The 15,104-nt window shown below is 38.0% G+C and overlaps 1 protein-coding gene across 3 annotated transcripts in view; it reads left to right on the top strand.

Moving 5' to 3' along the window:
• Positions 1 to 15,104, top strand: part of TTC21A (tetratricopeptide repeat domain 21A) — a 60,359-nt gene that overhangs the window by 14,188 nt on the left and 31,067 nt on the right. For all 3 annotated transcript variants that reach the window (XM_084620045.1, XM_084620047.1, XM_084620046.1), the window contains 8 exons: positions 2 to 100; positions 1,397 to 1,592; positions 7,619 to 7,716; positions 8,698 to 8,898; positions 9,157 to 9,286; positions 11,078 to 11,235; positions 11,919 to 12,134; positions 14,537 to 14,775. In XM_084620045.1, coding sequence (XP_084476171.1) covers positions 2 to 100; positions 1,397 to 1,592; positions 7,619 to 7,716; positions 8,698 to 8,898; positions 9,157 to 9,286; positions 11,078 to 11,235; positions 11,919 to 12,134; positions 14,537 to 14,775 — 1,337 coding nt within the window. The remainder of the gene's footprint in view (position 1; positions 101 to 1,396; positions 1,593 to 7,618; positions 7,717 to 8,697; positions 8,899 to 9,156; positions 9,287 to 11,077; positions 11,236 to 11,918; positions 12,135 to 14,536; positions 14,776 to 15,104) is intronic.

Raw genomic sequence — 15,104 nt, forward strand, 5'->3', positions numbered from 1 at the left:
GGCATCATTTCAACTTAGAGATTTTATTCATTCTTTGGAGACTAAGGAACCTCAAAATGCAGACTTACATCTTCGAAAAATCCTTGTGGTCAGTAGATTGGTAAGCATATTTGTTTAAAAACTGATAGTAATTATGCATCTGTGGAAGCAACTACATAGTTGCAGTTGTAACTAGTTTTCCATTATAGGTCTATTCTGGACCTCTCTGATTCAGTCTCCAAAAAAGAAAAAGAAAAAATCCTTTCCAGCTTAAATGTCCTTTGTGACATCTGATGAAAGTACTTTTTTTTTTTTTCCTGTAAAGTTTTGGTGCAATTGCTCAAAACATCTGAGAGAGATGAGAGTTTTGAAAATGTAGGTTTTCACTTTGGCAAAAGTCTTAGCTTTTTTTAAAAAAATCACCTCCAAATGTCTCTGTCTATTAAATTAGTTTGTTTTATTCATCTGCACTCGGTAAGAGCTACTTTCTTTGAGTGCTTTGGGGAACATTATATGGTTAATATTAGAATTACTTGATATGGGCATTATCATGCCACTCTAACTCACATTGGTTAGAACCTTACTCCACAAATAGTCCTTTTTGCCTCAGTGGTGCATACTCACAGACAAAGGTAGTACTCAACAGCTCAACAGGAGTAATTGTGACAGTATCTGGCCTATGGATTTTAGAACCTGTCCATTATTATGTTTGTTAAACATTTACATTGCTGTAGTGTCTGGAAACCTCAATCAGGTTGTAGTCACATTGTGCTGGGCACTGTCTAAATATAGAGAAAATGACAGTCCTTTCCCCCAGAGAACTTACAAACTTAAAGGTCTGACTTTTCTGCAGAGTTCATAAAATCTACAATGCTAAGAAGTTTGCAGGGATAACTTTGAAGAAATGTTGCAAGCAGAAGACCGAGATTCATTAGTTAGCACAGTGTTATCTGGCATAGCTATTATCTAGAATATGTCAGTCACATATTCAGACAATTTCACAGGAAATAATTGCACATAACAGAGGAACCAGCGTTTTTCCTTGACAACTTCTACCCAGACCTAGAACTCAATGATTCTGGCTTTGTTATAGGTGAAGTGGGTTCACCCTTAATATTGGAGACAAGCTCTATGAATAATACATAATATGTTTGGCCACCCATTGGATATTCCTCAGAAATGAAGTCCCAACCACATTGACTTCAGTAGAGCCGTGATTTCACTCCAAATATTCCATTTGCCACTTGGTATTTCAAGCCAGTGGGCCTATTTTATTGTTAACTATTTTGTAGATTTGTTATATTTAAGTACTTATTTTCCCTCTATTTTATCTTGACTGAATTGGAATTTCTTGTGAAACTGTTTCTTTATATTCTGTACATTGTTCAGTAGTCCATGTGAATTTTGTTACTTTCAGTGTGGGAAAAATCAGCAAATCTTGAAGCTAATATATGGATTTATTGAACGCTCGTATACAAAATTAAAGTCTTCAGATGCATGTTTTGCTAATGAGCTGGGATATCAACTGATTCTTCAGGGGAAGTGGAAAGATGCTTCTGTGTGGTATAGAAGAGCCATGGAGCTGGATGAAAGCAGTGTAGATGCTCTAACAGGTAGGGTTGGTTTGGTATTTTTAAGAGGACTCTGATAATTTTAAGCTCTTTGGGACAGAGAATTTGCCTTCCTTTATGTTTGGAAAGTGTTAGCACATTGTGGATGCTATTGGAAACAATAATAATATTTCAAGACACCAGCTACTTCAGTTTTTTTTTTTATTAACAAATATAATATCTGAATGCAACTGGGTTTGATCAATGTTCTTGGTTTTCTTTTTTTGCATTAACATTTGTATTTTTACATACACTCATATATATGGAGTATGTGGGCCAGATCCTTGGGCTGGGCTAAGTCCCTTTTGCACTGCTTCAGTGGTGCAAAAGGGATTTATAACTGCCCCAAAAAGGGCAGGTGGGGGATTCTTCTACCAAAGGGGAAAATTTGATATTACAAGCCCATAAGGTCTTTTGTATGTTTGCATAGATACTAATGTCATCCACACCAGAAAAATCTGAAAACAAGTCATCCCTATCTACTAACTGCAATAAAGTTTTCAAATGTGCAGGAGTTCTATGAACTTACAGGCTATGAAGGCCTTTACTCATCACTTCAATCACAGCTTGTGTTCACATCCACTGAATCTCCTCATGAAGTCTCTGTTTATTATGCTTCTCACAGTGTTTCTCCATCTCCTCCTGGTAGCTGTACAGTATCTGCAGCTTCTGCATTTCTAAGTGCAACCTTTTCAGTTCCAACTCTGTTGGTGCCATTGTCGCTCATGCATTCCTGCATCTGGGCACTACCTTCCATACTCCTGAACAGCTTTACCTTAACCTGAGAGCTTTTCTGGTTTTGTCCTTGTGGCATCTTCCTCAAGGCACCCAGACGTGTTACCCCAGTGCCTCAGCAAGTAAGAGCTATGCGGCTGCTAAGCTGTGTATCGGCCTCCTGACTCACCAGCTTGTCTGCCTTGCAAGCAAACTCTTCAAGACTATGCCAGTCTAAAATCTTGCCTTGCACTTTCTTGTCCCCAAGTTCCCCAGCAATGTTTCCATGCAGTATCCAGTCCCTCTCAAAAGGGGGACTGAAACTATAAAATTCGGGGCAAACACCCCAAAACATTCCTCTCTCTCCCTCCCCTTTGCATTCACTGTACATGAAGAGACAAAAGAAGCAGCCTTTGGACTTTGGGGGAGGGTTGCTGACCTAAAGAGTTTGGTCGTAAGACTGCTGTTAAAACATGTGGTGAGAAAACTTTGCTTTGAATCTAATATAGTTGGTTAAGTTAGGCACCAGTAAGTGTTTTATCTTTATTTTTCATGTAACCATTTCTAAACTTTCTACCTCATTACATGTACTCACTTAAAATCTATATCTCTGTAGTTAATAAACTTGTAGATATAATACAGTGTGTTCAAGTTGAAGTGTCTGGGTAACTCCTTTTGAGGTAACAAGTTGTGTGCATATTATTCCTTTAAAGGAATAATGGATGTGACATATTTGTACTGTCCAGGAGAGGGCTGGGCCGTACAGAATGTACATTTCTGGGGAAAGGTCTGGGAGTGTGTTGGGTCACTCTGCAGCATAACCAAGGCTGGTAAGAGCCAAGGGGTGGCTGGCTGGCTGCAGCGTGTACACACACACACACACACACACACACAGAGCTGGGAGTGACTTACATGCTGGAGGCTGTTTGTGAGCAGTCCAGGTTGGAGGCTACAGCAGCAAGGCATTGTGAAGGGCACCCCAGGTTACCGGGCAGGGGTGGTACAGATACTCATTAGTCTGGATTGTACCCTGGTATGTCACACATGCCCAGTGCAGATGGAATCTTTGGGAATTTAGCTGCAAAGTTCTAGTAAGTCACTACTGCACAGGTGCGAACTACAATTTTTCAAAGGCTTATAATTTAACCAAAATTGGGCAGATTTTAACGGGAACAGCAAAAGACACATCCCAGACACAAAGACCTGCCCCTTGCCGATTTCAAGTCCCTGTTCCAAAGCACAAGCAAGAGCTTCTCAAAGAAAAGGTTGCTATGTTTTTTTAACATTGAGAAAACAGCATATTTTTCCTAGTTTTGCTCTTAAAAATTGTTGACATTTAAATTTTGAAAAAATTCAACTTGAAGTAAACACCCAGAGTGGAAAATTTCAGCCCAAATAGTTAAATTTGGCAAAGTTATAAGCAACTGAAAACAAGAGTCTTAAATTGGGAAGGGTTGGACAGCCTTAATAACGGGCGGAGCTAGCGGTCTGACTTATAATGCTCTTTTGTTAGAGCTGCAGTCTTGTAAGTGCTGCAAATCTCAAAAAGAAAAGCATGCCTAGGGCCCAATCTTGCAATGTAGTAATAGCTCCTTTATCACTGAAATCAACGTCAGTTGAGGGCACATAACACTTAGTACCTTGCAAGATAGGCCCCAGTTCAGCAAAGCACTTAAACAGTTATTTAACTTTAAACTAGAGCTGTTAATTAATTGCAGCTAACTCACGCGATTAACTCAAAAAAATTAATCGTAGTTTTAATCGCACTGTTAAAAAATAGAATATCAATTGAAATTTATTAAATATTTTGGATGCTTTTCTACATTTTCATATAAATTGTATTCTGTGTTGTAACTGACATAAAAAGTGTACGAAAACAAAACAATGTAAAACTTCAGAGCCTACAAGTCCACTCAGTCCTCCTCATTCAGCCAATTGCTAAGACAAACAAGTTTTTTTACATTTACAGGAGATAATGCTATCCTCTTCTTAGAATCATAGAAGATTAGGGTTGGAAGAGACCTCAGGAGGTCATCTAGTCCAACCCCCTGTTCAAAGCAGGACCAACGCCAACTAAATCATCCCAACTGGGGCTTTGTCAATCCTGACCTTAAAAACCTCTAAGGATGGAGATTCCACTACCTGCGTAGGTAACCTATTCCAGTGCTTCACCACGCTCCTAGTAAAATAGTTTTTCCTAATATCCAACCTAGACCTCCCACACTGCAACTTGAGACCACTGCTCCTTGTTCTGTTACCTGCCACCACTGAGAGCAGCTTAGCTCCATCCTCTTTGGAACCCCCCTTCAGGTAATTGAAGGCTGCTGTCAAATCCTCCCTCATTTTTCTCTTCTGCAGATTAAATAAGCCCAATTCCCTCAGCTTCTCCTCATAATTCATGTGCTCCAGCCCCCTAATCATTTTCCTTGCCCTCCGCTGGACTCTCTCCAATTTGTCCACATACTTTCTGTAGTGGGGGGGCCCAAAACTGGACGCAATACTCCAGATGTGGTCTCATCAGTGCCGAATAGAGGGGAATAATCACTTCTCTCGATCTGCTGACAGTGCTCCTACTTTTGTAGCCGACATTGCAAGGTATTTACGTGCCAGATATGCTAAATATTCATTTGTCCCTTTGTGCTTTGGCCACCATTCCAGAGGACATGCTGATGACACTCGTTTTAAAAAAAAAAAAATTAATTAAATTTGTGTCTGAACTCCTTGGGGGAGAATTGTATGTCCCCTGCTCTGTTTTACGTGCGTTCTGCCATATATTTCATGTTGTAGCAATCTTGGATGATGACCCAGCACATGTGGTTCATTTTAAGAACACTTTCACTGCAGATTTGACAAAACGCAAAAAAGGTACCAATGTGAGATTTCTAAAGATAACTACAGCACTTGACCCAAGATTTAAGAATCTCAAGTGCCTTCCAAAATCTGATCAGGAGGGGGTCTGGAGCATACTCCACACTCCGGTGCGGAAACTACAGAATCCGAACCACCAAAAAAAAAAAATCAACCTTCTGGTGGTGGCATCTGACTCAGATAATGAAAATGAACATGGTCCACACTGCTTTGGATTGTTCTCAAGTAGAACCCATCATCAGCATGGAAGCATGTGCCCTGGAGTGGTGGTTGAAGCATGAAGGGACTTATGAATTTTTAGTGCATATGGCACGTAAATATCTTGCGATGTCAGCTATGACAGTGCCATGAGAACGCCTGTTCTCACTTTCAGGTGACACTGTAAACAAGAAGCGGGCAGCATTATCTCCTGCAAATGTAAACAAACTTGTTTGTTTGAGTGATTGGCTGTACAAGAAGTAGGACTGAGTGGACTTGCAGGCTCTAAAAATTTACATTGTTTTATTTTTGAATGCAGTTTATTTTGTATATAATTCTACTTTTGTAGGTTCAACTTTCATGATAGAGATTGTACTACAGTACCTGTATTAGGTGAATTGCAAAATACGATTTCTTTTGGTTTTTTACAGTGCAAATACTTGTAATCAAAAATAAATATTAAGTGAGCAGTGTACACTTTGTATTCTGTGTTGTAATTGAAATCAATATATTTGAAAATCTAGAAAATATCCAAAATATTTAAATAAATGGCATTGTATAATTAATCGTGTGATTAATCGCACTATTCATCGTGATTAATTTTTTAATCGCTTGACAGCCCTACTTTAAACACATTTTAAAATTCCACTGAAGCTAAGATTCAAGCACATGCCTAAAGTTAAGAACATGCAAAAGTGTTTTGGTGATTGTTCAGTTTGGATAATAATGTGGAGCACAGATCAATTTAACATTTTTTTTATCAATTTAGAAAGAACTTTTTTAGTATTTGCCCACACGGACTGTACTATAGGTGTGCATATGCCCCATGCACATCAGATCAGATTTGTACAGCAGTGGCCTGTAAGTCTACACTTGTGCCCTACATGTCCTCAACCCCTCACGCAAGGGCATAAAGGATGGAAAGGGACCATCTGCCACTCAGTTCCTTCTTACAACCTGTGGCAGCAAGATGGAACTTCCTTTGTGTCCTATTTACCCTGTAGCTGTATCTTTCTCATTCTTCTGACCGTTAGTGTTAGTTCTTATAGTTATTAGTACCTAGTTAGGCCATTGGCTCTTTTAACAAAGTTGGGAGGAATTTTAGTTTCCTCACGTTACCTTGGTACTATACTTAGCTTCCATCACAGGGATGGTGCCTAAGTCTCCAGATTTTAAAATCCTTCTAGCCTGTGTGGCAGCTATCCCCTTAAATGATGGGTATGTTAAGTGTGTTTCTGGCCTTAGAGAGGGACACGTCCCTGAAAAATATTTGCTCTGTAGATTTTTTTCAAATGTCACCTAACAGGCTGGAGACGTCTGATTGAAATTATTTTTGTTAAAGTGCTAAATAAAAGGTGTGCCTGGTTCTGAGACCCCTTTGTGAAAAGAAGCTCCTGTTGCTTCAAAACTCTATTTAGCCAGTGGTCCTGGATCCTGAGTTTCCTTGGACTCGAAGACACCTAGCACCTCAACAAAGTCTACTGACATGGTCACACAGATCCCCTTGGGTCAGTCAGTTGCTCCTCCTGCCCATGGTAGGAAAGAGTACTGCTCTAAGACTGTGTCCTGGCACCAATCACTGTCACCAGTTTATAGAGTTGCTTCTTGATTCAAAGTCAGCAAGGGTTTGTCTCCCTCCAGAGTGGTTTGACACCACGAGTCGTCTGATATTAGATCTTAAGATTCAGCCAAGGACATCAGTGAAAGTCTCTCTCAGACTTCTGGGTCATGTGACCTCTTGTACAGACATGACACCGCCGTGTTATGTCTCTGTCCACTCCAGCGATGACTAAAGTTAGTCTATCAGCCAAACAGATGGCGTGAATCTGCAAGTAGTCATACTGAGAATATCCTATCACCACTACTCTGGTGGAAGGATCCACTAAATGTCTGCTACGGTGCCAATCAGAATGAGATCTGTATGAAAAAATACCTTAGAGTAACTGTGGTTCTTCAAGATGTTTTGTCCACATGGATCCCATAACCTGCCCTTCTTGCTAATGCAGAGCTCTTTAAACTTGGGATTCTGTATTGGTGAAGGAACTGAGTGGAAGTTGGGGCTTCGCTGCCCTTTATGCCCTTGAATGAAGGGCTCATGGATACGCAGGGTGCACGAACAGCCCAATGAACATTGCTGGTCCAAAGAATCCAATCTCATGTACACAGGATGCTTGTGTACCTTTTTTGTTGTTGTGGTTAAATGTCCTTTTTATGTATTTCTAAGCACTTGACATGTTGTTGTATTACAGGTATTATTTGGTGCCAGGTGCTGGAAGGGAAGCTGGATGAAGCAGAGCACCAGCTGGAATTCTTAAAGGAAGTTCAGCAGTCCATTGGAAAATCTGCGGTTAGATATAGAAATACAATTGTTTTTCTTTATTTTTGTTCTTCATTTCTACACATGTTCCAGGCACATTGAACACCTTTAAAATTCTGTGCAGTTATGCTGGTGTAAATCCAGATTAACTTCATGGACTGACAGAATCTGTCCCACAAACATTAAGAAAATATATTAAATCAATCTTCAGAACTAGACTGTCTAAAAACTTTCTCAACTCCATTCCCCCACACAATTCGTCCTCCTTGGGAAAAGCAGTCTTGAAGTCTTGCTAAGTCTTGAAGGATGTTCTGAAGGCTACCAAATCTGGGCTCTAGATGATCAAGGTGAGAAAAATGTTCCAGAATCAAGGATCCTGCACAGAAAACACTACTGCCAGCCTCCTTTCATTTAGTCAGGGTTGTTAGCTGCAGCTATGATTGCAATTGCTTTTGTATCACATGGGGAAAGAGACAGTCTTTTAAGCAGATAGTCCCTGCCATTTAGGAATTTATAGGTCAAAATCAATGTCAGTGTTCATCTGGAAACGGATGTGCAGACCCTGGAACACACATGTAATGTGCACCCATTGGGGGATGCTTCTTAACAAGTGGACCACATTCTGCTCTAGCTGTAGTTTCTGAATGCTTCTAAGATGCAACACCATCTGTGGTTCAGTCATGCAAGATGCTGAGTACTTTACCCCCAGTCTAGCAAAGCACTTAAAGCACATGCTTCTCTTATGATTTAGTAGGGTTTTACACTCATTTGTTACTTATTTGCGTGGATGTAAATGATTATACAAAGCCCTAAAGGTCAAACATTTAGACAAGGGATAGGATAGTTCCCAAAATAAAACACACAATTTGATGTGAACGGATATAAGTAGCCTAAAACTACCTTCAGATGATCACTCTGTGTTTGCCCTGAAATCCACTGGAGTTATGTGCACTTATCTAAAGACAGCATTTGTCCTAATATAGTAAAATATGGGAATTTTCCTTTTCACAGGTTTTAGTTTATCTTCAGGCAGTTATTGCTTCAAAGAAAAACAAGAATGAACCAGTTGCAACTGCCCTTCTGAATGAAGCTGCAGAACTTCATTTTTCTGCTTTGCATGGCCTTCCTCTGAGCATGGAATACTATGAAAAACTAAACCCCATGTTCCTGATTGAAATCGTGAAGGAATATTTAGTCTTCTGTCCCAAACAGGTGGGAATTATTTTAGATTAAATATTTAGTATTGATTTATTATCTGTTTATATTCAACTTTGATATTGTAATTTAGAAATCTAGATGTTTAATTTCTGCAGAATACATGCCCATAACTTTCATTGCTCTTATGAGGCGATATATGTAGAAATGGAGGAGAGACTAGACACCAATATATTTTCTTTTGAAATGGTAATCTGTATATTACACTTCTGGAAAATATGTAGTAAGGCCAGTCTAATTCTTAATTTTTCATAGCCTAGGTCACCCGGTCAAATTGTATCTCCTTTTCTTAAACAAGCAGCTGTAATTTTGAATCCAGTGGTTAAAGCTTCTCCTGGTATGCTGGAGCCTCTTTATCTAATGGCACAAGTTAAATATTTATCAGGTAAGACAAGACCATGTTGTTAAATCCAAATAAAAATAAAAATTTACATGCTAAGAAATTATTAAGCTTAAGACTCATTGACTGCTAGAACACATTCTGAAAATTTGGGTTAAACTGAGTTAGTACCTCTTGATGTATGCAGTGTTGTTGTATCCATGTTGGTCCTAGGACATTAGAGAGAAAAGATGGGTGAGGTAATATCTTTTATTGACCCAGCTTCTGTTGGTGAGAGAGACAAGCTTTAGAGCTTACAGACTTCTTCTTCAGGTCTGGGACAATCCCACCAACAGAATTTGGTTCAATAAAAGATATTACCTTGCCCACCTTGTCTCTTAGTACCTTTTGATGTATTATGCTTCTTTGTGTCCCTCAGTTTGTCCAATGAAATTACATTAAACCACAAAATTTGAAACATAGGTGGATTTTGACACTGGCTTATGCAAGTGGCAGTTTTCAAGGGTAGGAGTAGTAAAATATTTAGAAATTTGTCATTAGTTGGTCTCTGATAATGAAACTGAGAGAGAAGAAAATATGATCATTAGGAATATATTAATTATTGGGATTAAACCAGCCATTATCACTATTTCTCAAAAGTGGAAAAAAATGCTAGGATCTGATGAAAATACTACTCCTGTTTCATTTCCAACTAAATATTCCCTTGGCCTTATGGGCACAGATCCAGTCTCCAGAGATTGTAATGAAAGAGCAAAAAATGTAAATGACTGCCAACGGCTATATAAGACATTTGTGCCATTGAGTGTCTGCACTGAATGAGGTGGGTCTCTTTGGGAGCCATTACTAGCCTGGCTGGAACTACACCATCCTTTAATTAAATTATCTGGAAAAATGCCCCTTTATTTAAAATTATTCCAAAGCAGTACTGGAGAACAGAAGAACTGGAGAGCTACTTCATTGTTGAAGTCCAAGTTGTGACACCACCATATAATCACGGTGGGACATCTTTATTTCACACTGTAAACTGAAATGAGATTTTGCACCTATATGTTGTCACTGAGACTCAACATACTCATATATTCCTCCAAAGTATGGGTATAGTATATTTGTATAGGCAATAGTTAGAGAGTTCCCCTCTCAAGGGATTTATTATCATTTCTAAATTGATGCCAAGACACTACAGTGATGAATGTTTTGAAGTAAAAATAATAATGTAAAAGCATGAGGCAAAAGTCATAACAATGCCAAGATATCATACCAGAACTATTTTGTGGTTCTCTCCTACTCATTAAACATCGTATTTCCAGTCTTCTCATTTGGGGAAAAAACAGAAGGTTGTTTCTTCTCTCCTTTGTCGTCTCTCCCGTTCTTGGCTGCTGGGAGAGAAGTACAGTAATATTCTGGTGATTCTTACTCCAGGAGTCAGAATGCTATTTCCCTGCGTCACACAGCAGGGCTTCTCTGATTGATGCTCCTTTAACTGCCAGAGATCCAAGCAGAGCAAATGAGTTTTCATCAGATCTGCAAAGTCAGTAAGAACTACATGTAAGACTGTAAAGAATACCACCCAGCTGTAGAATATATTTGACAAACTGGCACTTTGTACATGCTCTGTACATCATGTTTTATTTATGTTATGCTCTCATTCTTAAAGAGGAATTATATGCTTCATAGGTTAAAGGCTCTGGCTCTTTTCTCATACTGACATACTGAGATACTGACAGCATCATGACACATATCAGACATTACATTTGCGGTATATTCATGTTGCTTATTTAAGACAGTTTATAAGAAAAGCAGGTCAAAAACAAAAGAAAATGGTCAGTTGTTTTTCAGGTGAGTTGGAAAATGCACAGGGTACTCTGCAACGTTGTCTAGATTTGGACCCTACATCAGCGGATGTCCATCTTCTAATGGCCCAGATCTATCTGTCTCAAGGAAATTTCAGAGAGTGTTCTCATTCATTGGAGTTGGGGGTCAGCCATAATTTTCAGGTAAGAGCTAGTACTGACTTCAAAAAATCTTTTTACTGGAAGTATTTGTTCACAATATACAATACACTGTGTGAGTTAATCCCTTATATGTTGTACTAAACATTTTCCTCTTAGGAAATATCCTTAACTAACTTACACTCCACAGAAGTGAGAAATGCAGATATACTGATACCAGCTTCAGCAGTGGCATACACCACCATACGCCATTTGTTCACTTTTGTATGTTAGTGCTTTCAGAAGAGTCGGTACTCCCCAGTCAATGATCTTTCATGGCTGTCTCCTTATCACCATATCAAATGTATGGGAGGAGCTACAGTAAAGGGTGTGGTCTAATGTCCTGAGATTGGTCACTTTTATTCTCCCTATCTGTAGTAACAGATGCCTTCTTAACAGACAGGGTTACAACATTTATGATCTTGAGATATTTTCTTAGTTTTATTTTTGAGTGAACATTCTTGAGTTGAGAGCAATTTATCTATATCAGAAGGACATCTATTTAGCGTTCCAAGTCAAAGTTGTTTCAGTGCACTTGACAATTCCACAGTAATGGTTTCTCGACAACCAGCAATTGAGAATAGACTTTTGAGTACTTGCATAAGTAATCATTGCAGGATCAGGCTCTGGTTGCAAAGTAACTGAATTTTTGTCATGAACATACAGCATACACTTACTACTTTTTTCAGGTTCGTGATTATCCACTGTATCACTTCATCAAGGCCAGAGCACTGAATAAAGTAGGAGATTATCCAGAAGCCATAAAAATTTTAAAAATGATTATCAATTTACCTTATATGAAGAAAGGTGAAAGTAAAAGAATCTTTGGTACCAGTATAACAACCGATGAATGGGTGTCCATATATCTGGAACTTGCAGAAGCTCTTCGACTCAATGGGGAACTGGTAAGAAATTGAATGTAAACTACATTTTCAGTAAGGAAAATGTCATAAATTTTAATTAAAAAGTCAGGAGCCATTCTGATTAGGTAAATCTAGAGTAATGAAACTCGGTAAGGAAAACAAAACTGGCCATACATTAATAGAGCACAACAAGAATGATGTTTGTAATCTAGATTAGTTGCTAAAATATCTCTTGAAAGATGTTGTGAAATTCATTAGGCAGATATGATATTTTATGATTGTAAATTGACCCATAGGAGTCTTTTCTGTGTCCGGTCTGTGTCTGTCTGACCTTGTAGGAAAAGGAGACATCTAGAAGAAGGTACAGAATCAATCTTCTTGGGCCTCCCTAAGCAGTTTTGAGGGGGCAGTCACACAGAAACTATACTTTTCTTACACAGTAAAAGAGTCTTAATTTTTCAAACTATAAGGGATTTTGAACCGAACAGCACAGTTCCTCTCCAAAGAAGAAGTCCTTTTGGTATACAGTCCATTTGTTATAGCAAGCTCTGCATATATTTTATATGATGTGACTATACTCTGTACATTTTAAGAATTGTAGAGTTAGTCCAAGTGTCTCATTAGGCTCATAACTTCACTGGGCTATGAAAATTGCCCTGTTCCTTAGCAATGCAATGAAGATGATTCCAAATGTCACTGAGGGGATAGTTAACATTCACTTTATCAATTATCCACTATATATTATGTTATTATTGTATGTAATAATATTGTCCTCTATATACCTGTGAGGTACTTGATGGCAATTAATCTGAAAGCATGTGTTTATACAGAATATGCCAACATTTTAGTGGTTTCCCCTAACAATACTGGGTGAAATTAATGGGAGTTTTGCCATTGACTGCAATGGAGCCAGGATTTCACCCACATTGAGTGTAGTGTACGATACATGCTAAGTACTTCACTACATAGAACAGACAGTATAAAATAACAAGTGGTTTTATATATATGCAAACAAGTTTTATATATGGATCCTACAACTAATAGCTGAGAAGTTGTGTGACTAAAACTTTCCATCTCACCCTCAAAAAGCTATTTAAATATTCCCACAATAAGTAGTCATTCAAAAAAGGCCATTTGTAGTTCTAACTAGAAACAAAAATTGAATGACCTAATAGGTACATTTTAATTCCTAATTTCAAAGTTAAAATACCTATACTATTTGGAAACAGTAGTATAGCTGTCATCTTGTGTATTATGTGTGTATACATTGTCCTCAGCTTAGTCTAGAACCTGATCCTGAGACGTGCCTTTCACTGTAGTGTGAGCTGTAGGCACTCAGTGTTTCTCGGAATCAAGTGATTAGAATGTGCTTTGGGCACAGTCCATAGTGTCCTCTGTAGTGCTCATTAAATTATGTGTAGTAAAACTTGTCATCAGTCATTTAACTGAGATACGTGGCAACTGCAGTAAATCCAAAATGAAGTGCCTTCTGACACACTTAAAAAAATCAGGAGAATAGACAATGAAGAAAGTCTCATGATTTGTTGGTGCCTTTTTTCCTTTGGTAATAATAGCATCAACAGCTTCCAGTGTCATTCTTGTCTCCTCATGGAGAATTAGTCTATGCTGTTCTGAAGTGCTGAACATTCCCTCTCTTGCCAATTAAAATATATATTGCTCATGAGAAAGTTTGCCATTAGAGTTGGGACAAATTGGTTAATTGAAATAAAGCATCTCCAAACAAAAGGGTATTAGGTTGAATATTTTCCCTAAATAACCTACTTTCAAATTGCTGTCTGCTATTCAAAGTTAGATAGCACATATTGTCTGAAATATTTACATAATTTACAAAGGAGATAACTTGCTTATATATAGTAAATTTTAAAAATAGACTATATCACAAACATGCAGGTTATTCAGTTATTAGCTGAATAAAGCCTTAACTTTATCAATAGTTATCTTTTTTGCTTAAGGAAACACTTTTATTCAATGCCAGATATAACACTGCATGCTGTCAGACTTTAAAGCATCACACTATTCTTTATTTGGATTGCAGAAGTGCATAGAGACACCAGTCATAGACTAGAATCCCACTGTAGTAAGCACTATACAAACACACAACCAAAAGACAGTACATGCCCTGAGGAGCTTACAATCTAAGTATAAGACTGAACATATGGATACAACAAACAGACAGGGGGAAACACAAGGGAACTGTGAAGGTAACAATGAGACAAAACTGGTTAGCACGAAAAGAAAAGCAATGGTCCCACTGTTTGCAATATTAGGGTTTTGGATTCAATTGAACCTCCAGTTTAATATGAAATGAAAATGGGTTTGGCAAGGCCAACTGCTTTTAAAATGAAATACATTTTGCACTACCTAATCCTTTGATGATAATAGAGTAATTTAGTTAAAAGTTTACTTATTTTTTAATATTCCAGCATGAAGCTACTAAAATTATGCAGGATGCCATTAATGAATTTAGTGGAACTCCAGAGGAAATCCGCATCACTGTTGCTAATGTAGATTTGGCTCTCAGTAAAGGGGAAGTGGAAATAGCGCTAAGCATGCTGAGAAATATCACCCCAAGCCAACCATATTATACTGAGGTTAAAGAAAAGATGGCTCAGATATACCTTCAGATACGGAAGGATAAGAGACTATACATTGGATGTTATTGGTAATATTGTTTAAGATTAAATATGTTAAAAATGTTTACATTTTCAAATATTTTATTTTAAAAAGACAATGGCTTTATATACAGAAAAAAAGCTGACAATATAGAGCAAAACCAATTTCAGAGCTTTTGGAAGCATAGTCTAGGAGTGAAAGTACAGAACTGTGAATCCAGAGAACAAGGTCCATTTCCACAAGTCACGTTTTAATTTCAATGTTGTTTGTCATAATCATTCATATTTTTGTTAAGATAACAAGACCTCTAAGAATCTTGGGGGAAAGAGAAAAAATTAGAAACAGTTGAGAATCTTAAGGAAATACATTAATATTTAA

Source organism: Lepidochelys olivacea (genome assembly GCF_965140295.1).
Source record: "Lepidochelys olivacea isolate rLepOli2 genome assembly, chromosome: 2".
NCBI lineage: Eukaryota > Metazoa > Chordata > Testudines > Cheloniidae > Lepidochelys > Lepidochelys olivacea.